The 25,397-nt window shown below is 50.8% G+C and overlaps 2 protein-coding genes across 2 annotated transcripts; both read left to right on the top strand.

The window, feature by feature from the left end:
• Positions 1-390: 390 nt before the first annotated feature.
• CALHM3 (calcium homeostasis modulator 3) lies at positions 391-6,100 on the top strand. Its single transcript, XM_068961844.1, has 3 exons — positions 391-677; positions 2,949-3,204; positions 5,609-6,100. The coding sequence occupies exons 1-3, from the start codon at positions 391-393 to the stop codon at positions 6,098-6,100; spliced, it is 1,035 nt and encodes a 344-aa protein (XP_068817945.1).
• A 15,129-nt stretch (positions 6,101-21,229) lies between these two features.
• CALHM1 (calcium homeostasis modulator 1) lies at positions 21,230-24,686 on the top strand. The gene is made up of 2 exons (XM_068961197.1): positions 21,230-21,781; positions 24,204-24,686. Exons 1-2 carry the CDS (start codon positions 21,230-21,232, stop codon positions 24,684-24,686), a joined length of 1,035 nt encoding a protein of 344 aa, XP_068817298.1.
• Positions 24,687-25,397: the final 711 nt, after the last annotated feature.

Genomic DNA, 25,397 nt, shown 5'->3' with positions numbered 1-25,397 from the left:
CACGGGCAGCCCCACCAGCTGTCCAGCATCAGTATCCAAACCCTGGAGAAAGGAAGGAATCGGCTGGGGAGGGATGGGGGGACAGGGTGGGGCCCATTTGCCTAGAGGTGCTGTGGGCTGGCTGGTTGTACAGCAGTGACTCATCTCCCAGAGAGGAGGGGAGCAGTGGGGGACCATTGGGCCGGGCAGGGGAGCCTGTAGAGAAAGCCTGCCTCTGCCTCACACCCTTGGCCAGACGCCGTCTCCTCCTGGCCCCCTCAGGCCCTTGGAAGAGAAGGAAGAACCTCTTGCAGCCCCTGGCTTGCCCCCAGTGTGGCTGGCATTGACCAGGAAGGCAGCTGAAGCCTCCCTGCCCCCGACCCGCCGCTGCCCCCCACCCAGGCCGCGGCCATGGATAAATTCCGCACCCTCTTCCAGCACTTCCAGTCCAGCTCTGAGTCTGTGATGAACGGCATCTGCCTGCTGCTGGCCATAGTTACCGTCAAGCTGTACTCCTCGTTCGACTTCAACTGCCCCTGCCTGGCGTGCTACAACACCCTCTACGGACTGGGCCTGCTGTTCATGCCCCCGATCGCCTTGTTCCTCTGCGGCCTCCTGGCCAACCGGCAGTCCGTGGTGATGGTGGAGGAGTGGCGCCGGCCTGCCGGGCACCGGAGGAAGGACCCGGGCATCATCAGGTGCAGTCCCACCCCCCTCCAGCTCCCCGTGGGCATTGTCAGGGGTTCCCCCAACTGCATAAGCACTGCCAGGGGCTCCCCAAACCCCAGTGGCCCCAATGGGTATGGTCAGGGCTCCCCCAAGAACCCCCACAGGCACCCTACTTTCATATGTGCCCCCTGCTCTCCCCCAGAAAATGATACCAAGGCACCATCAGTTCACAGAGACAGATTTGCCAGTCTCCACTCTGGAAACAGATATTTCTGATCCCGTTGTCTGTCACCTTTCCATGCCCAATGATAAAGATGCGTGAATGACAGGACTCCTAAGAATTATCCAAGGCACGTCTGTCCTGCTGGCCATGGATTATAACTCCCCACATGCATGAAAGACCATCCCATGATGTGCATACCGTATTGCACATATGAGAGGCATGGTTGGCTTGAAGGCTGCATCCCATCTCCTGCAAGCTCCCAGAGGGCAAAGACCTCATCTGCTACTGTGTCCTTAGACCCTGGTCAGTGCCCTGTATCAAGAAAAGCTGAGGGGAATTCCCTGGCAGTCCAGTGGTTAGGGCTTGGCACTTTCACCCTTTCACTGCTGTGGCCTGGGTTCAGTTCCTGCTCAGGGAACTCAGATCCTGCAAGTCATGTGACACAGCCGAGAAAGAGAGAGAGAGAGAAGAAAAGCTGACGGACTTTAGCAATTTATAATACTCCCTGGCCAACAGTGAGCCAAGCTTTGTGCCAAGTACTGTGTGTGCACAGCCTCTGAATTCTTACCTCGGCCCTGGGTCTCTTCCTCTCTTGGATCCATTTTTAAGGATGGGAGACCTGAGGCACAGAGAGTTTAAGTCACTTGGCTGAGCTCCCACAGCAAGGAAGAGGCTCAGATTCAAATCAAACCCAGAACCGCTGCCCTGAGTGTTTTAGACAAAATACCTAAGTGCTCGGGATCCACAGGCAGTGGTAGGAGGGCCTTGGTGGGTTCTAGCTCACTTGTGATCTTCTCCTCTCCCCTATTGATATAGACAACTGGGGTGTTACAAGGGCATGTTATGTAACTTCATAACAAGTCTTTGGTTCCACCTTCTAACCACCTTGCCCCCATAGAAAATGCTGGAGCCACCCCTGCCTACAACATATTTATAATTCTCCACCAGGTAGGCCATGTACGCACACACACATACACACAGCCGGCGCACACCATCCTATGTTTTGTATACAACCCGCCTGCCAATACAGGAGACATAAGAGACCCAGGTTCGATTCCTGGGTGGGGAAGATCCCCTGGAGGAGGGCATGGCAACCCACTCCAGGATTCTTGCCTGGAGAATCCCATGGACAGAGGAGCCTGGTGGGGTACAGTCCACGGGGTCACAAAGAGTCAGACACAACTGAGCTACTGAGCACACGCGCAAGTTAAAAACACCTGTGTTCTGTGCACAAGTGGCCTCTCTTTGATGTTCCCAGGGGCTCCCGGCTCCCTGTGATTCAGCCACGCAGGGAGGCTTTTCCTATGGGGTCTCGAGGTTCCAGCTCCACTGGGCTCCTGTCCTGTGACCAACACCCAATTCAGGCCACTAGACATAGTAGGTCAAAAGAGGCACCTGGGGACAATCAGAGGCTCCCTGGACTCTGCAGGGAGGTGTGAAAGTGCCGTCTCTGGGCAGGTTATTCCACAGGACCCTCTTAGCTTAGGGTCCCCAAAAAGCAGGTTCTGGGAAGAAGTGATAATAAGGAGACAACTGGGGCTCAGTCCTTCGAGGAGCCTAAGGGAGTGGATAGAACCCACCTCAAAATCGTCCCACTGAGGGTCCCTGACGCTGGGGCATTAAACTACCAGGCCCTGCCCTCTGGGATTGAGGTCGATTTGGGTACATGAACCCTCCAGGCCAACCCACACTGGGAGCAGGGACTCCTCTGAAGCCCCAGACAGAGCCATGCAGGGGGTTAAGGTCAGAGGTCTTCAGGCCCTCCACGTGAATAGAAACTACCCACCAAAGCTCTAGATGCTTCTGGCCTGAGCAGAGCACTAGCAGAGTCTGCTACAAAGGCTCAGGCAGGATGAATACCAGCTCCCCAGTGTTCCAGTCCCAGGGCTCCCAGGACCCCAGCTCTGCCTTTCCCCCACCCTCTGCTGCTCGGGCCTCTGCAGGGGGAGCTGCAACCCTCCCTTTGGGGTAACCACACACCATCCTGCGAAGTTCATCCTCACATCCCCCCTGTAGCCTTCCTGCTGCAGCTGAATTCCGGCTGCCCTGTGTTCTCGCTCCCTTCCTCTGTTCCCAGGTACATGTGCTCCTCTGTACTGCAGAGAGCGCTGGCCGCCCCCCTCATCTGGATCCTACTGGCCCTCCTCGATGGGAAGTGCTTCGTGTGTGCCTTCAGCAGCTCCGTGGACCCTGAGAAGTTTCTAGACTTTGCCAACATGACCCCCAGTCAGGTGCAGCTCTTTTTGGCCAAGGTGCCCTGCAAGGAGGACGAGCTGGTCAGGAACAGCCCCGCTCGGAAGGCGGTGTCTCGTTACCTGCGGTGCTTGTCACAGGTAATTTGGGGCGGGGGGTGTCTTCTCCCTGCCCTGGGAAGTGTCCTGCACTGGTTCGGAGGGGCACGGGGTGAGGAGGTATACATGGTTTCCTAAGGCCCCCCCTCCCAATGCTAGAGACACAACCGCAGAGCATGTGGTCCCTTGTGGGGGTGATCAGAAACATGACCCACACACAGGACAGTGTCAGGCCTTAGGAAGTGGGCACTTTGCCATCAACCCTGACTCACCTGAGGGCGGAGACCAGGTGTCCATACCCTTCTGGAGTCAGCTAGGCTCATCTCCAGGTTGGATGGCGGGAAAACGCTGCAGATATACTGCACTACCCTGCCCCCACCCCATACACGTATTCTGCCCACCCCTCAGAAATAACACTAATTACCGCTTATGAGGCACTTATGTGTCAGGCACATGCATTACTTCATTTAATTCTCAAAACTGCCCTATGAGATAGATGCAATCACTTTGCAGATGAGGAAACTGAGGCTCTGAGAGTTTAGTTCACAAGGCCAAAGGCACACAGTTTGTAAGAGGCTGGGCAGGAATCTAAAATGCCATTCCTCCAAACCCTCCCCTACTATGCAGGTCCTCCCCAGATGCTTGGCTCCCCACGGAGCACAGAATCCATTATCCTGGGAACAAACCCCAGCCCAAGCTCCAGATCCCACCCTCACCACTGCCAGAGCCCTACTTGGGCTGTGTCTCCCCAAAAGTGTTTACACGCTCCCACCACGTGCAGAGCATCACTGGAGATATACCCTAGCTCTTTGGGGTGTTGAGACAGGCTCATGACAAATGCAGGCCCATGGAGTGGCAAAGAGAAGTGCTTGGGACACACTTGATTCTGCTTCAGACTGTGACCTCGGCCGTGAGCCCATTTCCCTCTGGGCCTTGGGTTCTCCTGCAAAATAAGTGGAGGTTCGGTCTACTCACCTTGATGTCCCTGTGGACGTAAACACTGTAGACTAGTTCACTATCACCGGAAAGACTGTAGAATCCTCAGACCAGGGTTTGAGTCCTGACTCAGCTGTAAATAATCAGTCACATTAAATGCTCCTCCAAGTAAAATACTCTCACAAGCATTTTAAACTTCGAGTGGGGCGAGGAGAGGGCCTTGTGAGAGGCCAGGCAGAGACCTTTGTCAATCACTTCTACAAATGATAAGGATTCAAATAAGTCTTGTGGTTTAGAGGATGATTTCTCTGCTCCAGGTCTATAAAGTTGCTCTAGTCCTAGGCGATGTCTCAATACCTTTGGCTGGGCAGAGGGGAGGGCCAGGAGCTGGCCAGGTTGGGGAGAATTACTTCCAGCTTCTCTTTACTCTTGGCCTGGAACACTGTTTCCTGTTTACATCTTGTAAACTATCATCAGCCTTTAGGTCTCAGCCTCAACTTTACTGTTCTCTGAGGCCTCAAATTCAGGTCAGGGGTCCCCTCTCTGAATTTCCATGACCCAAGATACATCCCTCAACATGGCACTTAGCCAGTCACCACCTATGTCATTGTAACTTCCACTAAAGTGTTCACTCTATGAGAGCAAAGACTGAGTCATCTGTCTCCCCAAGAATAAAGGATGGATGGATGCACAGATGGGATGGATGCACATATATAAGCATGGATGAAGAACCAGATAAAAAGATGGAAGGATGATGGGTGGATGCACAGATGAATGGATGGGAGTGCAAGGAAGGCAAAACTACCTCCACCCAATGTAGGTTTTCAGCTGAGACTGTAACAAAAAGAGATTAACAGGAGGAAAATAAACGGTTTATTATTGTGTGCAGTGCGCATCAGGCAGGGGGAACCTAAAGCAGAGTCACTCTAAGCGGTGGCTTAGAACTGTGGCTTACGTAGCGTCTTCAGCTGTGAACAATACCTTTGTAGAGAAATGGCAGGACAAAGGAAAGCAGCTTTATGCTTCCACGGGTGGAAACTGTGGGAAGATAAATAAATACATGGGAGGAAACTAAAGGAGTAGGGTGTGTTTGTTCGGGAGGAAGGCAGGGGGAAATAAATAACAAGTGGATTGATGACTGGATAGAGATAAATGGAAGCAAAGATGAGAGTATGGAAACATGAATGGATGGGAGGATAGATGGTTGGATAGGGGGATAGGGACAGATAGGAGCATGGTTGAGAGGGTAGCTTGATAGGAAGACAATAGATATATAGTCAGATAAGAGGATGGATGACGGGATGGGTGAGAGATGGATAGAAAATGGATGGAAGGAGAAATGAATGAATGGGAGAGAGGATGGATGGAGGTAGTTGGTAGAACGGATGACTGAATTGGAAGGCGGATAGATCTGAAAATGGATGGAAGGGATAAGTAAAGGGAACACCCTTGCCACGCTGTACAATATCTGTGTGCCTGAATGCTTACCTTAGCGCTCCCCGCCCTCTAGGCCATTGGCTGGAGTCTCACCTTGCTGCTGATCGTCCTGGTCTTCCTGGCCCGCTGCTTGAGGCCCTGCTTCGACCAGACAATCTTCCTGCAGCGCCGATACTGGAGCAACTACGTGGACCTGGAGCAGAAGCTCTTCGACGAGACGTGCTGTGAGCACGCGCGGGACTTTGCGCACCGCTGCGTGCTGCACTTCTTCGCCAGCATGCAGAGCGAGATGCGGGCGCGGGGGCTGCGCCGGGATTCTGCGGGTAGGGGTCCGGAGACCCCTGAGAGGCCCGAGCCCCCAGACGGCCTGGACGGCGGAAGCGGGAAGGCCCACTTGCGCGCAGTCTCCAGTCAGGGGCAAGTGGACCGCCTCCTAAGCGCCTGGTACTCCAGCAAGCCACCACTTGACCTCACAGCATCCTCTGGGCTCTGGGGGTGCGGCCTCAGCCATCGCGCCCCCATAGTGGTCCCGGGCACCAGGGCGTCCCCACACACCGACGTGTAAGGACCCAGACCGCGTCCTCACGTAAAATGCCCACACTGACAAGGAGGTGGGGGCTTTCCAGGCAGTGGGGACCCCATGGCAGGGCAGCTTAACCCTTGTCAGCCTCTTCCCCAAAACAGCCCAGCGCCTGGCCTAGTTTCTGGGCGTGGCCTCTTGTGTGCTCTAAAGCGGTGGTTCACGAACCTCATTGTGCTCACCTGTTCACGTGAACTCTTGTCAAATGCAGATTGATTCAGTCCATCTAGGACCAGGGCCGAGACTGCATTGCTAAGGAGCCTCTCATGCTTCTGGTCAGTGGACCAAACTCCAAGTAGAGTAAGAGTCTAAACAGATCTGTCCGGGGTGCTGGGTCCTAGATGTCCACATTCTAAATCTAAAATAATAATAATGACAACAGCACCTGCTTGTATGATGCTTACTATGTACCAGGCACTGCTCTGACTTCTTTCCATATATAACTCATTTAATCTTAATGATAATCTGATGAGGTAGGATGATGACTAGCCCCATTTTTAGAGAAGAAAAGTGAGGCATTAAAGGTTAAGGTGGCTGAGGTCACCCATATAAGAGCTGGAATTTGATCTCAGGACATCAGCTCTAGAGTCTGCTCTGAGCCACTACATTAGTCCTCTAGACTGTGTGTGTGTGTGTGTGTGTGTGTGTGTGTGTGTGCGCATGCCCGCATGCATGTTCTAGACTGTGTGTGTGTGTGTGTGTTTTCAGGGCCGTGGCTGGGTTTCCTGCAGCCTCCAACAAGGTTCTCTGAGTGAACTCATCAAACTCTGCTTGAGAATTCTTCTCAAAAGTACAAATTAGTGTCTCTTGCTGACTACTGCAGATGAATAGCTTTATATCTTTGCAGGGGGATTTTTCTGTTTCTGAATGTCAAGGGGGCGCTGACCCTTCCAGCTCCCATCTTCTCAAGTTCCACCAATTCTATTCTAACCAACCAAGGCCAAGCAGCCCTTCAGGTGCAGCTCCTTTGTCAGCCCAGCCTTCTGCTCACCTCCAGCCAGCAAGCACTTCCTCCGTCACCTCTCCACTCACCACCCTCCTCACCACCTGCAGCCTGACCCCTGAGCTTGACCTTGCTTTCTAAGGCTGCTTCCTATGCCAGGTATCCCAGGGGCATCTACCCACTGCCCTCAGCAAGAAGCTGGCACCATGGTAAGAATTTCCCTAGGGATACGAGGAATGGACCAGATCTGCAAGTCAGGGGTGTCCAGGCAGCCCTAGACATCTCCATTGAACAAACACCCCAGGTGATTCTGCAAAATCCAGTGTTTAAAAACCTCTGGACCAAGTGTGGGTGTAGGGTCTGACTTGGGGATGAAGACCCTCGAAATACCAGGGTTAAATCTTCCTGGAAGAACTGCCTCTCAGTCTCTGGCAGCCCAAACAGCAAGGGCTGGGGAAGATCTATTCTGTGAGCTCCTCTGGGTCTCTGCCCTTCCCTGATGACTCATCACCCCCACCCCCACACACACATCCTGTTATTGCCTCTGTCAGCACAACAGTGCCTGGTGACCACAGACATGCACTAGGCTCACTCTATGCTTTATTGGTAATGAGGGCATGGGGGTTAGTACAGGGGTCCTGGAGCCCAGCTCCCTCCATATCAGGCAATCTCTGCTCTCCTGGGTGCTTGCCAAAGGGCCTGGGAGGACCAGACTGTCCATACAGCCCAGTCTTTCCCCTGCTACCTTGCTGCGGTCAGGCCATGCAAATGTCTAAAATGGTACTGGGCAGGGCAAGATTCAGGCAAAGTGTTAGCAGGGATTGGTGGGGGAGGGAGGAGGCAGACCTTGGACATGATCCAGTCAGCAGGGCCGAGTGCCCAGCCCAGGGAAAGGAGGCTCAGGGACCCCACCTTGGGCTGTAAAGAAGCAGTATCTGGACCAGTAAAGGGCCACTGACTGCAATCAATGCCCTTGCCTTCTTCTATTGAGCCTACTGCATAGAGAGCACTGTGCTAGGGAGGAGGGAAGGAAGAATATACAGACGATTTACACTGCCTGGCCCGCAAAGAACTCACTCTCTACTAGAGGGACCGAGATGTACAGAAATCATTACAACCCAAAGCAAAAGGTGTAAAGTGATATGATAGAGCCAAGCTGTGTGCCACCGAGATTCAGCATGAAGAGTAGTGGCTCCAAGCTGAGAGAATCAGAAGGATGTCATTACATTGGGCCTTAAAGGATGGGGGCAGGGGTTTGACAAGTCGAGAGGGATGGGGGTGGGGGAGCAGAGCATCTACAAGGAGGAAACAGAACAAAAGCAAAGAACTGGGAAATGGCAACGTTTGGTTTGCTGATTCACTCAGCAAACATTGATGGAATGTGTAGAGCACCAAAGAGCAGGAAAGGCATCGTCCTATCTTAATGGAGATTCCAGTCTGAAGGGGAGATAAGACGTGAGCCAGAGAACAAACAACCAAGTGCAGGGTGTGTGGTCTGGCCTGGGCAAAGTGAAGGACCTTGGCCAGAAGGCCGAGCAGTCTATTCCAATGAATCCCACCAAGAGACGCTTTCTGAGCCCCACATCCAGTGACACCTTCTTGGATCCTCAGCCTTTGATAGCCCTCAAATGCCTCCTTACCCTATTCAGTCCCCAGATGACATGGTTTCAAACCCCAAACCTCTTTGCCATCATCCATGCACACCACCATTTACTCATATCCTGGGAGAGAGAGAGGCCTTGTGTAGTGCATGCCACTCCACCTGGGGGTAAGGGACCCAGGTGGCAGGCTGCCACCTGCTCCCCTCCCAGGAGATCAGCCCTCATGGGTGCTCATGCTCATTGCTCAAGTCTCCTCCAAGTCTGGGAGACAGTCCTTCTGCACACACCCTGTTCACAGGGCCTCTCTTCTGGGAGACACGGTGACCAGCTGGGCAAGGCAGAAATGTACTATAAGAGTGACTTTGGCTGTGTTAGTCCCCTGTCTCATATGGTCTGGGCAGCTGCGGTTCTGCCTGAGAAGTGGAAGATGGTGGCATCCTTGAGGGTTTTGCTCAGGTCTTCAAGTTTATCCTACAGGTAAGTGCTTCCGGGCAGAGTCAGAAGGCAGAATGATACTCCACCTGGCAGTGATCCCTGAAGCTGCAGGAATGGATACACCAGCGAGAGAGAGAGACGGAGTGAGAAGAGGAAAGACTGAGACCTTTAGAGCTTTGGGGGAGAAAGACGGGGCAGCAAGTGAGAATAAGGAATCACAGAGGCAGAGGTTCTATAAGAATGCCAGGGGGGCAACCTGGTGCTCTGTGACAACCTAGAAGGGTGGGGTGGAGTGGCAGGTGGGAGGGAGGTTCAAGAGTGTTAGGACATCCGTATACTTATGGCTGATTCACGTGGTTGCATGGCAGAAACCAACACAACATTGTAAAGCAATTATCCACCAATGAAAAAAATTTTTTAATTATGTTTTGAGAGCCAAAACTGATCAAGTTTTGACTATTTCATTCAATCCATGCCTTGATGACATAAGATTTTACTAGATGGACTCTAAGACCCTTCCCAGCACTGGCATTCTATGGTTCTAAGAGTCCATTCTTGGTAATATCTAAATAATCATTAGAGTCATAGAGATTTGTACTTTCTGGGGAACAGAATCAGTCAATAAACAAGAAGCTTTTTTAAAAAAAAAGAATGCCAAGGAGGAGTGAATTTCAAGATGAGGGAATGAATGAATGAAAGTTGCTCAGTAGTGTCCAACTCTTTGTGACCACATGGATTATACAGTCCATGCAGTTCTCCAGGCCAGAATACTGGAGTGGGTAGCCTTTCCCTTTTCCAGAGGATCTTCCCAATCCAGGGATCAAACTCAGGTCTCTTGCATTGCGGGTGGATTCTTTACCAGCTGAGCCACAAGGGAAGACCAAGAATACTGGAGTGGATAGCCTATTCCTTCTCCAGGGGATCTTCACAACCCCAGAATCAAACTGGGATCTCCTGCATTGCAGGTGGATTCTTTACCAACTGATCTATCAGGGAGGCCCTAAAGATGAAGGAAGGATGAGCAATGAATCCAGAGCTTCAGGGAAACCAGCAGTGGAAACGCAGGGGATTGAACAAAATCACAGGTTCTTGGTAACCTTCCAGGGCAGGGGAATGCTCCCCCAGGGAGGTGGTCCTGGCAAAGCAGATGGATGGGTTTCTGTAGGAATCATCTAAATCCCTGGGCACCCACCCAGCCTCATAAAGGAAGAGGGGGAGGTCTGGAGCCTGCTCTCATTTAGAATATTGACATGGAGGAGGGCACCAGGACCCAAAGACTATGATGGGAGTCAAGGAATCCATACCTCTCTGCTGAGAGCCCATCTCTGCCCAACTCTTTGAGGTCGAATGAAATGAGTTCTCCTTGAAGCTTGATCAGCTCTCACATCGGGGAGGGCCGGAGGGCTATGGGAAGAGGAGAGTGGCCCTGAGGCTCTAGAGAAGGGCAGTAGGAGATGGCTGGGGTGGCCAATGGTAGCAGAATAGAGTTCACACTGGTCTGCCAGTGGCTATCGCCATGGTGGTGAGCTTTGAATGGACACCAGCCCTTCCTGCCCACCCAGCCGGCACATAACGGGGGGCCTGCTCTTCAGCCCTTCTTACTCTGCTCACAGAAGCTGACAGAGCCAGAGCAGTGAGGACTGTCATATCCTATTTGTGTCCAGATTCCTACCTCCTCACAAATTCATCTTGGTCCAAGGCTCACTTCTCTCCTTTATTCACTTACTCGGGTATTCGTTCAAACATTCAGCACTTGTTAACTGAGCCTCTCTTATACCAGGCACACTGTTCTGAGCCCCAGGAATATAGCAGGAAAACAAAACAGATGTGGGCCTTTATGGTCCGATGGGAGCTCTGGATATTAAACAAACACACCCTCCGAAACACATTACTAACTGAGATCAGTGCTGTAAAGAGGAAGTACATGGGTCGGGTGGAGGGCATGAAAGCCTTTGTCAGCAGGACTCAACTAAGCTAAGGGTTCAGGATCTTCTCTCAAGAAAGGCAACCTACTGAATAGAAGATATTTACAAATGATATCCCAGTAAGGGGTTGATATCCAAATGATACAAAGAACTCACACAACTCAAGGTCAAAAAAGCAAACAACCTGATTTTAAAAATGGGCAGAGGACCTGAATAGACATTTTTCCAAAGAAAAGATATATATGGCCAACAGGCACGTGAAAAGATGCTCAACATTATGAATAATCAGGAAAAGGCACATCAGACCCACAGTAAGACGTCACGTCACACGTGTCAGAATGGCTATTAGCAAAAAGACAACAAATAACAAGTGTTGGTGAGGGTGTAAAGAAAAGGGAACCCTTGTGCACTGTTGGTGCAGCCACTAGGGAAATAGGGAGATTTCTCCAAAAGTTAAAAATAGAACTACTGTATGATCCAGCAATTCCACTCGAGTATTTATCTGAAAAAAAAAAAAAAAAAACCACACACAAAACACTCTCATATTTTAGAGTGACAAGAACCAAAACTCAGTTACATGCATTTCTTATCTTTGAGACTTATTTCCATGAGCCAACATCCCTATGTTCATTGCAACATTATTTACAAGAGTTAAGATATGGAAGCAACCTAAGTGCCCATCAACAGATGAATGGATAAAGAAGATGTGAAATATATATATAACAGAATATTACTCAGTCATAAAAAAGAATGAAATCTCGCCATTTGCAACAACATGGATGGGCCTAGAGAGTTCTATGCTAAATGAAATAAGTCAGAGGAAAGACAAATACAGTATGATTTCACTTATGTGGAGAATCTACAAAACAAATGAACACATGTCACAAACAGAAAGAGAGTCATTGATATAGAAAACAAATAGTGCCTAAGGGGAGAGGACTTATGGGAGGAGAGAAATAGGAAAGGGAGATTAAGAGGTGCAAACTTTTAACTGCAAAATAAATGAATATTCATTCAAATATTCAGCACTTGCTAACTGAGCATCTCTTACACCAGGCACACTGTTCTGAGCCCCAGGAACGTAGCAGGGAAACAAAACAGATGTGGGCCTTTATGGTCCGATGGGAGCTCTGAATATTAAACCAACACACCCTCCAAAACACATTACGAACTGAGATCAGTGTTGTGAAGAGGAAGCATACAGGTATGAAATGTACAGTATGGGAAATATAGTCAATAATTGTGTAATATCTTTGAATGATGACAGATGGTGATAACTTACCATGGTGATTGTTTTGAAATGTATAGAAACATCAAATCTCTATGCTGCATACCGAGAACTAACCTAGTGTTGTTGGTCAATTATAATTCAAAAACAAACAAAAGAATGGGTGGAGCTCAGAGGCACCTGTTTGCACTGATGTCTAGGGTCAAAGAGAGAAAGATGAAAAAGAGCAGAGACAATAGTAAGGGGTAAGGGCTTCTATGCCAGAAGTCAATCACATGACCCTAAGCCACATGAAACAGGGGCAGGAATTGTACGGAAGGCCATGAAATATTTGCTGGGCACTACCATTTTTTGTCACAATGTACAATCTCCAGTACAGTTTGATTGATGCAGAAGAGAATAGCACTCTGTCCTTGTCAGTTAAAGCCCTCATGCCTCTGATAAAACAGCCTGACAGTCCTTGAGCCACCCCGGCAGCCCCATCTGACTAATGGCCCGGTGCCCCACCAGTTGCTGGATGAGCGCTGTGCACTACACACACACTCATGCTGTCCTATGCAAATGAGGCATTTTCCTAAAGTACAGCATCCGCTCTCCAGAGGCCCCCTTTGCATCCTGCTTTTCATGACACTTAACTCTTTCAAGGTGGAGGGGACTCATCAGCGCTGGGCTGGGTGCCCAGACGGCACTCCAGAGGGCAGGAGGAGAAGGGGCTGGTGCACACCCCAGTGGCGGCCGTGGTTGGGTTTGCTGTCAATGCACTGAAACGTTTGAGTAAGGCTATGATATCCTGCTTTCCATATACACCCAGTCATGCTCAAGGAGTTCAGGGGAGAAGTGGTGAAGACACAAAGCATGGCTAAGTTACTACCAAATACCCTGCCACAGTCGGCAGGGTAATGGGCTCCCAAAGTCCACCAAGGGTCCCCTATCTCCAGAATGTGTTACCTGCAATAGGGACTTGGCAGATATGATTCTGCTGAAAAGCTTGAGATGAGGAGATGATCCTAGATTAGCCAGGTGGGAGGTTCCCAATCTTCCTCAGATCCCAGTGCATCATGACATTGGTCAGTTTGGTACATGACACTGGGGCAAACCAAGGGAATTTGGAGATACCTTTTGAGAGCCTATTGGGAAAAAGGCAATTATATTGCTATCTTCTTGATCTAATATAATATAATTATGAGAATAAGAAGGAAGATGTAAAACAAAGTATTAGGAAAGATATTAAATATTGAATTGATACAAAACATTAAAATGGAATCTCCTAGACTTCTTAAAATGAGAAATTTGAGCTTTCTTCAGTGAATACAGCTTTTTAACATTGGACTTCTTGCATGAAATGACCACAGGCGATTCTCATTCAACAGTTTTTTACAAAATTTTTAAATTTTATTTTGTAAATGTTTTTTCTTAAAATTAACAGATAACATTATATTAGTTTCAGATGCAAAACATAACTAGTTATTTGTATATTGTTAAATGTTCCCCACAATAAGTCTAGGTAGCATCTATCACCATGCGTGGTTAAAAAAAATTTTTTTTATGATGAGAACTTTTAAGATCTACTCTCTTAGCAACTTTCAAACATACAATACAGTATTATTAACCATAGTCACCATGGCATCTGGTCCCGTCACTTCATGGCAAATAGATGGGGAAACAGTAGAAACAGTGACAGACTTTATTTGGGGGGCTCCAAAATCACTGCAGATGGTGACTACAGACATGAAATTAAAAGACACTTGCTCCTTGGAAGAAAAGCTATGACCAACCTAGACAGCGTATTAAAAAGGAGAGACATAACTTTGCCCACAAACATCTGTCTAGTGAAAGCTATGGTTTTTCCAGTAGTCATGTATGGATGTCAGAGTTGGACTATAAAGAAGGCTGAAGGCCAAAGAATTGATGCTTTTGAACTGTGGTGTTGGAGAAGACTCTTGTGAGTCCCTTGGACTGCAAGGAGATCAAGCCAGTCAACCCTAAAGGAAATCAGTCCTGAATATTTATTGGAAGGACTGATGCTGAAGCTGAAACTCCAATACTTTGGCCACCTGATGCGAAGAGCTGACACATTGGAAAAGACCCTGATGCTGGGAAAGATTGAAGGCAAGTGGAGAAGGGGATGACAGAAGATGAAATGGTTGGATGGCATCACCAACTCAATCGACGTGAGTTTGAACAGGCTCCGGGAGACATTGAACGACAGGGAACCCTGGCGTGCTGCAGTCCATGGGGTCGCACAGAGTTGGACACAACTGAGTGACTAAACAACAACAAAGGAGATGATAAAAGCAATTTTTACAGCCATATAAGCATCTACAATGGCCTGAATGGTATGTAAAGACTCTAACATTCATTGACTTTCTATAACTGTAATTACAATTCTAGTGATCATGAGAATAATGGATTTAGAATCTAATCAAGCTGTTTTATTCCAAGTATTTTAAAATCACACTGAAGTTAGGATTCACAGTGTATATGTGTTTAGAGCAGGCACCTGAAGTCAATTTGGGCACCACAAAAAGGGTACATCAGCTGCAAATAGAGACCCATGTCCACTATAGATGGAAGACAGAGATTCCAGACAGCCTCTTGGAGCCACACTCCTGCTGGGCTCCCAGCCTCCTGGGTCACCTCACCCCACATTCCGCACTGGGGGCTGTGTGCCAGGCTCTGCCCGCCACTCAGACCTTTTGTCAGCCGTCTCCATCGATGCAGCAGTAGATGCAGAAGGGTGGGCACCCCCTTTGCTGGGTCTCTCTCACCTGCTGTCCACCGGTGCCCCTCCTTGGCATCATCTAACAGGGTCCTCCAGTGGCCACCAGCCTGAGTGCTCTCCAGTTACCCAAGGCCCAGCTTGAGGGCTGATGGGAGCAATATCCTTCCCCACCTTTATCCTACTTGTGACATGCTAGCATTGAGAAGAAAGCCAAAAAAAATAAAAAATGCTTCCCCGCCCCCTCCCTCACCTCCCCACTCCCACCTGGCCTGGGTTCAAATCCCCCTCTTCCACCCACAAGTTGTGTAGCCTTTAGCTTGCGTCAGGGAGAAAGAAACCTGTCCTCTACACTTTTGGTTCTTCTGACTGGTTTAAGAATTAAATTGAAACAAGACAAATTAACAGGAGAAAGTCAAATTTAATTTCATATGTATGGGAATCCCATATACATGAGAGATTCAGAGACAGAAAGATAAAATGAAGTACTTAACACCATCCTGAGCTAAGGAATGGGGTCGGAGCCTGGGGGCTTCCTAGGACAGGACAGTCATGCACAGGACAATAAGTGTTACAAAACCAGGTCTGTTTGCCCAACACACAGCAAACTAAACACTGAGATGACAAGATCTGCAGCAGAGGAAGAGCTTTTTCCGCAGGGAAGACTATTGAGATGGGAGAACGAGCCTCAGATCTCTGTCCCCCAAGGCAAGGGGGTTGGGATATTTATGGAATAAGCCGGTGGTCTTGGCATGGGGAAAGATGATTGGAGGCAGGGGAAATGTGAGGTCACTGGTGTTCTGCTCAGGTGTACCTGGGTTACATGCTTCTGAATACTCAAAACTATAGGTACTTAGCATGATCTGAAGGTAAAGTTTTCCAGTCTCTGATGGAGAAGGAAACGGCAACCCACTCCAGTACTCTTGCCTGGAAAATCCCATGGATGGAGGAGCCTGGTAGGCTGCAGTCCATGGGATCGCTGAGAGTTGGGCACGACTGAGCGACTTCACTTTCACTTTTCACTTTCATGCATTGGAGAAGGAAATGGCAACCCACTCCAGTGTTCTGGCCTGGAGAATCCCCTTGGACAGAGGGGCTTGGCAGGCTCCATGGGGCCTCAAAGAATCGGACTGCGTGACTAATCACAGCACTAGCTGCTGTAAAGTCTGTAGGGGTATGATTTCATAAGAAGACGTGCAGATGTACGGTGACCAGAGATTTGCCCTGACATATCGGGAAAAAAATTTCTCTGGGAAAAATTCGCAGTTTAAGTTCTGCAAGTTAGTTAAGGGAGGGGCAGTAGTTTCTCTGGAGCCCACAGGGTCTCCACTGCCATTAGTTCAAAATAACCTGTATGCCAAAGTAGTGTAACCAGGAAAAGGTTAATTTTGAATTCACGCTGGATCTGCTTCTGTGACTTTAACCCTCATCTTGCCACTTTTGTTGTTCAGTTCAGTTCAGTCGCTCAGTCGTGTCCGACTCTTTGAGACCCCATGGACTGCAGCATGCCAGGCCTCCCTGTCCATCACCAACTCCCGGAGCTTACTCAAACTCATGTCCATTGAGTCAGTGATGCCATCCAACCATCTCATCCTCTGTTGTCCCCTTCTCCTCCTGCCCTCAATCTTTCCCAGCATCAGGGTCTGTTCCAATGAGTCACTACTTCACATCACGTGGCCAAAGTATTGGAATTTCAGCTTCAACATCAGTCCTTCCAGTGAATATTCAGGACTGATTTCCTTTAGAATGGCCTGGTTGGATCTCCTTGCAGTCCAAGGGACTCTCAAGGCTTTTGTTATTGGAGGCATACATAATGGCCTGCTTCAGGGAAATACCCTGAGCCAGCCTACCTGTGAAGGACCATAAGGCAGTGAAACTAACACATCCTCCTACCTGAGGCTTGCTCTTCTAGTGGACATTTGCAAGGACCAAATATTCTTTTTACTTTGTTTCCTCCCCTCCCCTCCGTCTCTGATCCATAAAAGAACCCGGCATCCAGGCCTCGACAAGGTGATTATTTTGAGGTGCTAGCCTGCAGTCTACTCCATCAGCTGGCTATCAAATAAAGTCCTTCCCTTGTCTGAACACTGAAGCCCTCGTGGTACAGTGGTAAAGAATCTGCCTGCAATGCAGGAGACCTGGGTTAGATCCCTGGGTTGGGAAGATCCCCTGGAGAAGGAAATGGCAACCCACTTCAGTATTCTTGCCTGGAGAATCCCACAGACAAAGAAGCCTGGAAGGAAATGGTAACCCACCCCAGTATTCTTGCCTGGAGAATCCCATGGACAGAAAAGCCTGGCAGGCTACAGTCCATGGGGTGGCAAAGGGTTGGACACAACTGAGCTACTAACATTCACTCACTTCCCTTAACATCTCGTCTGGGATTTATTGGCCTATTGTGTGGCAGCGAGCAGAGTGAGCTTGGACTCGGTAACAGTAGCACATATTGAGGAGGTCTGCCCTGAACCTACAGTCATGACTTGACCTCCCTGAGCCCAAGTGCCACTCTCTGTGACATGGGGACGATAGCAGCTCCCCCAGGACGTTGTATGAGGATCCCATGAGGTGGCATGTGTGGAATGCTGGCATAGGGCCCACCCAGCGGAAGTGCCGGTCAGCGCCAGTCCTTGGTGGTCACATGGAGATACACAGACACAAAGCCCACTCACATGATTACATTAGAGGAAGAGGCTGGTACCAAGTTTGACTGCTCCCTGCTTGAAGGCCAATACTTGAGGGACAAGGGTTGGTGGAAAAGGAAAAGTTGGCCTCCTGGGAAGGCGGTGAACAAATATCCTAAGACCATCTCCAAGTTGTAGGTCAGAGGACAAAGTTTTAGGCTGTGTGAGGTGGGGGCTGCCTGGTGTGTGATTAGCTCAGGCACGGTTCTCAGATTGGTTGGCCTCAAGGTGAAGTTTCAAGTGTCACTAATCTTCTGGTTTCAGCTGGTCTGGGGTCTGAGTGCCTGTGATCAACAGTTTTTATCTGGTGGGGGTCTGCTTCCTCTTAAAGCAACTTAGGAATGTGGGTCAGGCCTTTATCAATATTTTTCAGGGAACTGGGAGTTCGGTGACTACTTAGTGGCTGGTCTGTCCTCTAAATTGTTACCAGCTATTCTTCATTTCTACATCTCCATTTGGTTTTAGAAAAGGCAGAGGAACCAAAGATCAAATTGCCAGCATCTGCTGGATCATCAAAAAAGCAAGAGAGTTCCATAAAAACATCTATTTCTGCTTTATTGACTTCACCAAAGACTTTGACTGTGTGGATCACAATAAACTGTGGGAAATTCTGAAAGAGATGGGGATACTAGACCACCTGACCTGCCTCTTGAGAAATCTGTATGCAGGCCAGGAAGCAACAGTTAGAACCCTACATGGAACAACAGACTGGTTCCAAATAGGAGAAGGAGAACATCAAGGCTGTATATTGTCACCCTGCTTATTTAACTTCTATACAGAGTACATTATGAGAAACATTGGGCTGGATGAAGGACAAGCTGGTATCAAGATTGCCGGGGAAAATATCAATAACCTCAGATATGCCAATGACACGACCCTTATGGCGCAAAGTGAAGAACTAAAGAGCTTCTTGATGAAAGTTAAAGAGGAGAGTGAAAAAGTTGGCTTAAAGCTCAACATTCAGAAAACTAAGATCATGGCATTCAGTCCCATCACTTCATGGCAAATAGATGGCTTAACAGTGGAAACAGTGGCAGACTTTATTTTGGGGGGCTCCAAAATCACTGCAGATGGTGACTGCAGCCATGAAATTAAAAGATGCTTACTCCTTGACAGGAAAGTTATGACCAAGCTAGACAGCATATTAATAAGCAGAGACATTACTTTGCCAACGAAAGTCTGTCTAGTCAAAGGTATGGTTTTTCTAGTAGTCATGTATGGATGTGAGAGTTGGACTATAAAGAGAGCTGAGTGCCAAAGAATTGATGCTTTTGAACTGTGGTGTTGGAAAAGACTCTTGAGGGTCCCTTGGACTGCAAGGAGATCCAACCAGTCAATCCTAAAGGAGATCAGTCCTGAGTGTTCATTGGACAGACTGATTTTGAAGCTGAAATTCCAGTACTTTGGCTACATGATGCCAAAAGCTGACTCATTTGAAAAGACCCTGATGCTGGGAAAGATTGAAGGCAGGAGGAGAAGGGGACAACAGAGGATGAGATGGTTGGATGGCATCACCGACTCAATGGACATGAGTTTAGATGAACTCCAGGAGTTGTTAATGGACAGGGAGGCCTGGCGTGCTGGGGTCGCAAAGAGTCAGACACGACTGAGTGACTGAACTGAACTAAACTCTCCATTTATCATAACAATTAACTCCTGAGTCAGCCATCTGAGACTCAGGGGAGGCGTGGGAGACTAAAGCTTTGCTACACGTGAGAGGTAGGTGGACATGGTGGAGGTGGTGCTGTCTCAGAAAGACCCCATAGAGTCTTGCACGGTCATAGTTACACACACACTGTAGACGCACAGACATTGAGGCCCAAAGCCACAGAAATTTCACATGTGAACACATGACACACAGGGACACAGATCTGAGGGTCCCACGGACCTGCCCTGTCCAGTCTCTTGCTTTACTTCAGTCCCAGCCCTCCGGTCCCGGCCCCACAGCCTCCCATCTCACTCCAGACAGGAGCCATCTAGTTGGAGCTGGATGTAACCCACTCTGCTGGGAGAGAAGGTGGCATCAAAGGGAGCCCTCTAAACCCCTCCCACTTTGCTGTGCTGATGGTGGCACCTTGGCTGGCTTCCCATGGACACTCTGGGTTCCTCAGGCCTAGGCATGAAACCCCATCACCCATTCCGTAATTTTTTGACCTGGTGAAGTAGTGGTAGGAGAGAGAGCCAGGAAAGGATTTTTCATCCATAATCCACAAACACACAGACACAACCACCGAGACACAAGGAAACAGGATATAAAAACACCTGCATTATGCTTACCGGCCACAGCTCTTTCTGCCTTGCAGAAGGGGCCCTAGCAACCGCTCAGATCCAAATGCTCTGACTCCAAATTCAGGGCTTCCTATTTTATTCCTTTAGCACTATCTCCACCACCATCACCATCCATCCCCACCCTGACCACTGTCACCACCATCATCACGATATTACTGCCATCACAACCAGCAACAACAGCATAGCCATCAGGACCATTACCATCATAACTGGCATCCCACCACCATCAGCACCATCAGCACCATTCCCATCATGACTGGCACCCCCACCGCCATCAGCACCATCCCCATCATGACTGGCACCCCCACCGCCATCAGCACCATCCCCATCATGACTGGCACCCCCACCACCATCAGCACCATCCCCATCATGACTGGCACCCCACCGCCATCAGCACCAACCCCATCATGACTGGCACCCCCACCACCATCAGCACCATCAGCACCATCCCCATCATGACTGGCACCCCCACCACCATTAGCACCATCAGCACCATCCCCATCATGACTGGCATCCCACCAGCATCAGCACCATCCCCATCATGACTGGCACCCCCAATGCCATCAGCACCATCCCCATCATGACTGGCATCCCACCAGCATCAGCACCATCAGCACCATCCCCATCATGACTGGCACCCCCACCGCCATCAGCACCATCCCCATCATGACTGGCATCACCTCCACCATCAGCACACCTATGACAGTGCCACCACCACTGCCCTCACTACATCATCATACCATTTTCTGCACTAGGGGAGGAGTCCTCTTGGATCCTGACAGAGCATGGATGAAAGACCCAATGGGAAGGGCAGAAGGAGGGTGACACGCTTCCTAGGAGCCCAGGGGTCAAGGCCCGAAAGCCCAGGCCTCTGCAGCAGTCCTGGATTCTCCCAAACTTGAACCCTGCCCAAGGCCCTGTGCAGGGCCAGCCTGCCTTCCCAGCTGAGTTGGAGCCTCCATCCCCACCTTCCTCCAGCAGTCAGAGAACTGGTCCAGGTCAGGTGTGGTCCTCGTGGTTTCCCAGTGGCGGAGCCAGCTGTGGAGACAGAGAGAAACCCAGGAGGGGTGGAGTAGGGGAGGGAAGACTGCTGCACCCATGGGATTGGTCAAGCTGCGCCCGCCCGGCCAGCACCTGACTTAGAAGGTTCAAAGAGACAGCAGCCCCAGCCTCCGCCCGGAGCTCTGCCTGTCTCAGCCATGAGGTGGGCGCCCGCTGGGCAGAGTGGGCCTCAGGGGCCACCCTGAGGCTGCGGTGAGGTGGGAGGAAGCCAGCAGGCCCCGTGGGGGCACCATGGACAAGTTCCGGATGATCTTCCAGTTCCTGCAGTCCAACCAGGAGTCCTTCATGAATGGCATCTGCGGTATCATGGCCCTGGCCAGCGCCCAGATGTACTCCGCCTTCGACTTCAACTGCCCCTGCCTGCCGGGCTACAATGCTGCCTACAGCGCCGGCATCCTGCTGGCGCCGCCCCTGGTGCTCTTCCTGCTCGGCCTGGTCATGAACAACAACGTGTCCATGCTGGCTGAAGAGTGGAAGCGGCCGCCGGGCCGCCGGGCCAAGGACCCCGCCGTGCTGCGCTACATGTTCTGCTCCATGGCCCAGCGCGCCCTCATCGCGCCCGTCGTCTGGGTGGCCGTCACGCTGCTCGATGGCAAGTGCTTCCTCTGTGCATTCTGCACAGCGGTGCCCGTGAGCCTGCTGGGCAATGGCAGCCTGGTGCCCGGCCTGCCCCCGCCCGAGCTCGCCCGCCTGCTGGCCCGGGTGCCCTGCCCTGAGATCTACGAGGGCGACTGGCTGCTGGCCCGCGAGGTGGCCGTGCGCTACCTGCGCTGCATCTCACAGGTGAGGGGCCGGCTGGCCTTGGGCTGGGGCTCCCCTCACAGGTCGGATCCCTCGGAAAGTATTCCTTCCCCCGCTCTTGAAGTGGAGCTTCCTCCGCGGGGCGTGCTCACGTTTTCCCAATAGATGGGGGCAACCCCCGGCCAGGGCTGGGTCTGCCCACTCAGACGCAGCTCCCTGGGGCAGGGGCATATTTTCCCAAAGGGCTTCTGAAGGCCGAGGCAGGTGTCTTTCCTCAGGTCAGTGCCACCTGGGGAAAGAGGCCTGTGTCCTGTCCTGAGGTTCCCGAGTGGACCCAACCTCTCAGTCAGCCCCTTGTCTTCCTTCCTGAGCTCCAGTTTGGAAACCTGGGGGAATTTGCATCCTTTTCCTCTTTCAGGCTGGGGCAGTAGTGAGGCCAGTGGGTGGCTGGGCCATTTGGGTACATTTCCCTGGCAAATGGCCCAGCTGGCACTCCCAGCTCAGGGGAAAGAGGCTTGAGTGAAGGGATGGACTGTTGGGATGTGCCCCAAAGGCAGGGCTGGAAGGCCCACTGACGGGGGATTCTGTAGCCCTGCTTCCTCGTTCTCTGCCCCTCTGGCCCGGCACTCACCTGCGCCCCTCAGGACTCCTCAGCAGTTGTTGTGCGTGGGCAGGAAGACCTGGGCGGGGGTCTGCCAGGGAGGGGACAAGGCTACAGAAGCATGCACACTCTGCTGCGATGAGTCCAGACACCCCGGCTTCCCCTCCAGCCTGAACTCTCCCCTCTGGGGCTTGCGGCGTCCCCAGGTGCCCCTGTGAACCTCACACTCCGAGTGCTTTCCTTCTCACCTGCGCCTCCTCTCCTGTGAGCACTTGTCTATCATCCACTTACCCTCCACCCGACCTTTAAACAATTACCTCATAGACTAAAAGGGGCCCCAGAGGGCAGGCTGCCTGGCCTATAGTATGTCATTTGGACTTCAGGGGCTGAATTCAAAGTTTAATTTTAGAATTAGTTGACATCATCTAAAACCTGCAAACTATCACATAAAAATGAGATTTCCAGGTTGACCTGAAACTTTAGGAGATTCAGCCCAGCGGGGCCCACATTTCCTCATCCACCACATGCTCTGCAGTTTCCCCGCCCCAGGGTGCTCTACCATAACCCACTGACCCCCACTACTGACAGTGGTTGCCCTGCCTCGCTCACCCTGATTCGGCCAAATGCTTCTCTGTGCAACTGGGGCTGACCCTGAAGTTCAAACTGGGGGAGCAGCCTTCACCACGGGGAGTTACTGGAAGAATAGAACCAGCACCCGAGTGTCCAGTGCTCTTCAGCACAAGTTGAGCAATTGTCCAGTTTGTCTCTGTGACCCCTGAGGGCTCAGCTCGGAACCCACAAGGGAGGCACTGACTGAGAGCTGCCAACTGACAGGCAGACAGCAGCAGGAGCCAGAGGCGGGGTACAGGACTCAGAGGAGGAAGCGTCACTGTGGGAGGTCAAGAAGGGCTTCCTGAAGGAAGAGGCATAATTAGTGAGGGCTGGTTGGCCTAATAATAGTGACTAACAGTTACTGAGCACTACCTAGGTACCAGGCACTGTGCTAAGTTTATTGCCACTTTTAGTTCTCAGAACAACCCAGTGGGATGATCAACAGCCCCATTTTGTAGGTGGGAAAACTGAGGCACAGAGAAGGCAGGTACTTTGCTCCCAGTCAACTGTTAAGGTCAAGCAGACCTTGTTTTATTGCACATCACTCTCTCAGGCTTCACAGATACTGCGTGTTTCACAAGTTGAAGGTTCCTGGCCACCCTGCATCGAGAAAGTCTGCTGGTGCCATTTTTCTAACACCTTATGCTCACTTCTTGTCTCTGGGTCACATTTTGCCAATTCTCATAATATTTTTAACTTTTCGGTGATCACTGATCTTTGATGTTATTACTACTGCTCACTGAAAGCGCAAATGATGGCTAGCATTTTGCAGCAATGAAGTATTTTTTAATTAAGTTGTATACATTGTTTTTTATACATAATGCTATTGCACATGTTATGTTAGTGTAAACATAACTTTTATATGCACTGGGCACCCAAAAACATGGTGTGACTCACTTTATTGCCATGTAACAGCCTGGAGCAGATCCCATCATATCTCTGGAATACGCCTGTGGTGCAAATAGGCAAACCCAGGCATTCTAGTTCCAAGGTCTGCCCAGCTAAGTCCTATGTATTGAGAGCCAGGCCTACATACAGGGCATTTTACTCATGCAGTCTCATTTCCATGAGATGGTATATCTGTGCCCATTGTACAGAAGATGAAGTGGAGGCCATGAGGTGCCGTCATTTGCTCTTTGAGTCAGTGCTCTTTCCCCTAAAGGCCCTGGCACAGAGTGTGGTTTGGGGGCCTGGACAGGCTCAGGAGGCCAGAGGGCAGTGCCTGGCTGACTCTGTCTTCTCTCGTCTCAGGCCCTGGGCTGGTCCTTCGTGCTGCTGACCACGCTGCTGGCATTTGTCGTGCGTGCTGTGCGGCCCTGCTTCACACAGGCCGCCTTCCTTAAAAGCAAGTACTGGTCCCACTACATCGACATTGAGCGCAAGCTCTTTGATGAGACGTGCACGGAGCACGCCAAGGCCTTCGCCAAGGTCTGTATCCAGCAGTTCTTCGAGGCCATGAACCACGACCTGGAGTTGGGTCACGCCCACGGGGTGCTGGCTGCTGGCCCCACTGGCTCGGCTGCCCCTGCTGCCACGGAAGGGGCAGATGAGGAGAGGGAGAAGCTGCGTGGCATCACCGATCAGGGCACCATGAATAGGCTGCTCACAAACTGGCATGAGTGCAAGCCGCCCCTGCGGCTGGGCCAGGAGGAGCCACTGGTGGGCAACGGCTGGGCTGGGGGCGGGCCCCGGCCTTCACGCAAGGAGGTGGCCACCTACTTCAGCAAAGTGTGAGCCGCAGCCAGGTGAAGAGGTGGGAATGGGGGTGTGAGCCCACAGCTCCTCAGACCCCCAAACTGGATGAAGAAATGGTTGTATGCTCCAGAGCAGACCTACGTGCCGAGGCACTCACCTGCCCATTTGAGGTGGGAAATTTGGAGTTGGAAGGGGACCTCAGTCCCCCAGCTATGGGACTATCCTGGAAGGTCCTGGAGTTATAGGGCCACGAGCAGTATTAGTCAGAGGGATTCAGAACTCCCTTTGCGGAAGACAAGCTCCCATCTGCCCAGCCCCTCCCAGGCCACTTCACCCCTGGTTCACTGTCTCCTCTCAGGCTCTGTGAGCACCTTGCCCCAGCATTCACTCATCTGTGATTTTTAAAAAAATCTTAGTTCCCTTATGCTCAAGGCTCAGGGAAGTCCAGCCACCTCATGAAGCAGGAATCCTCTGATTTTGGCTGGTCTCCTGAGTGAGGCTGAACAGACCAAAGTGGGCCATAAGGACCCGACACAGCCCCACCTGATGGGACACGCCTATGGTCACAGGTGATGAGATATCTATCAGCAGGTAGGTCCAGTCAGGAGAAGCCATGGTGTGGCTCACCACGGAGGTCACTCAACATCATCAAGGCGGACTGCACGCTTACTCAGCACTGGCACGAAAGGCCCCTGTCTTAGTCTGCTTGAATTGTTCTAACAAATTCAGCACACTGGGTAGCTTCTAAAT

Source organism: Capricornis sumatraensis, chromosome 23 (genome assembly GCF_032405125.1).
Source record: "Capricornis sumatraensis isolate serow.1 chromosome 23, serow.2, whole genome shotgun sequence".
NCBI classification, from domain to species: domain Eukaryota; kingdom Metazoa; phylum Chordata; class Mammalia; order Artiodactyla; family Bovidae; genus Capricornis; species Capricornis sumatraensis.
Note: the sequence above shows the minus strand (reverse complement) of the source record. Positions and strands in the feature narration are given on the sequence as shown.

What these genes read in the sequence shown, in the direction of transcription:
- CALHM3 (XM_068961844.1), top strand. Translation starts at nt 391, where the DNA reads ATGGATAAATTCCGCACCCTCTTCCAGCACTTCCAGTCCAGCTCTGAG. An exon ending in AAGGACCCGGGCATCATCAG is followed by an intron (nt 678 to 2,948) that starts GTGCAGTCCCAC and finishes CTCTGTTCCCAG; the next exon opens with GTACATGTGCTCCTCTGTAC. An exon ending in ACCTGCGGTGCTTGTCACAG is followed by an intron (nt 3,205 to 5,608) that starts GTAATTTGGGGC and finishes CCCGCCCTCTAG; the next exon opens with GCCATTGGCTGGAGTCTCAC.
- CALHM1 (XM_068961197.1), top strand. Translation starts at nt 21,230, where the DNA reads ATGGACAAGTTCCGGATGATCTTCCAGTTCCTGCAGTCCAACCAGGAG. An exon ending in ACCTGCGCTGCATCTCACAG is followed by an intron (nt 21,782 to 24,203) that starts GTGAGGGGCCGG and finishes CTCTCGTCTCAG; the next exon opens with GCCCTGGGCTGGTCCTTCGT.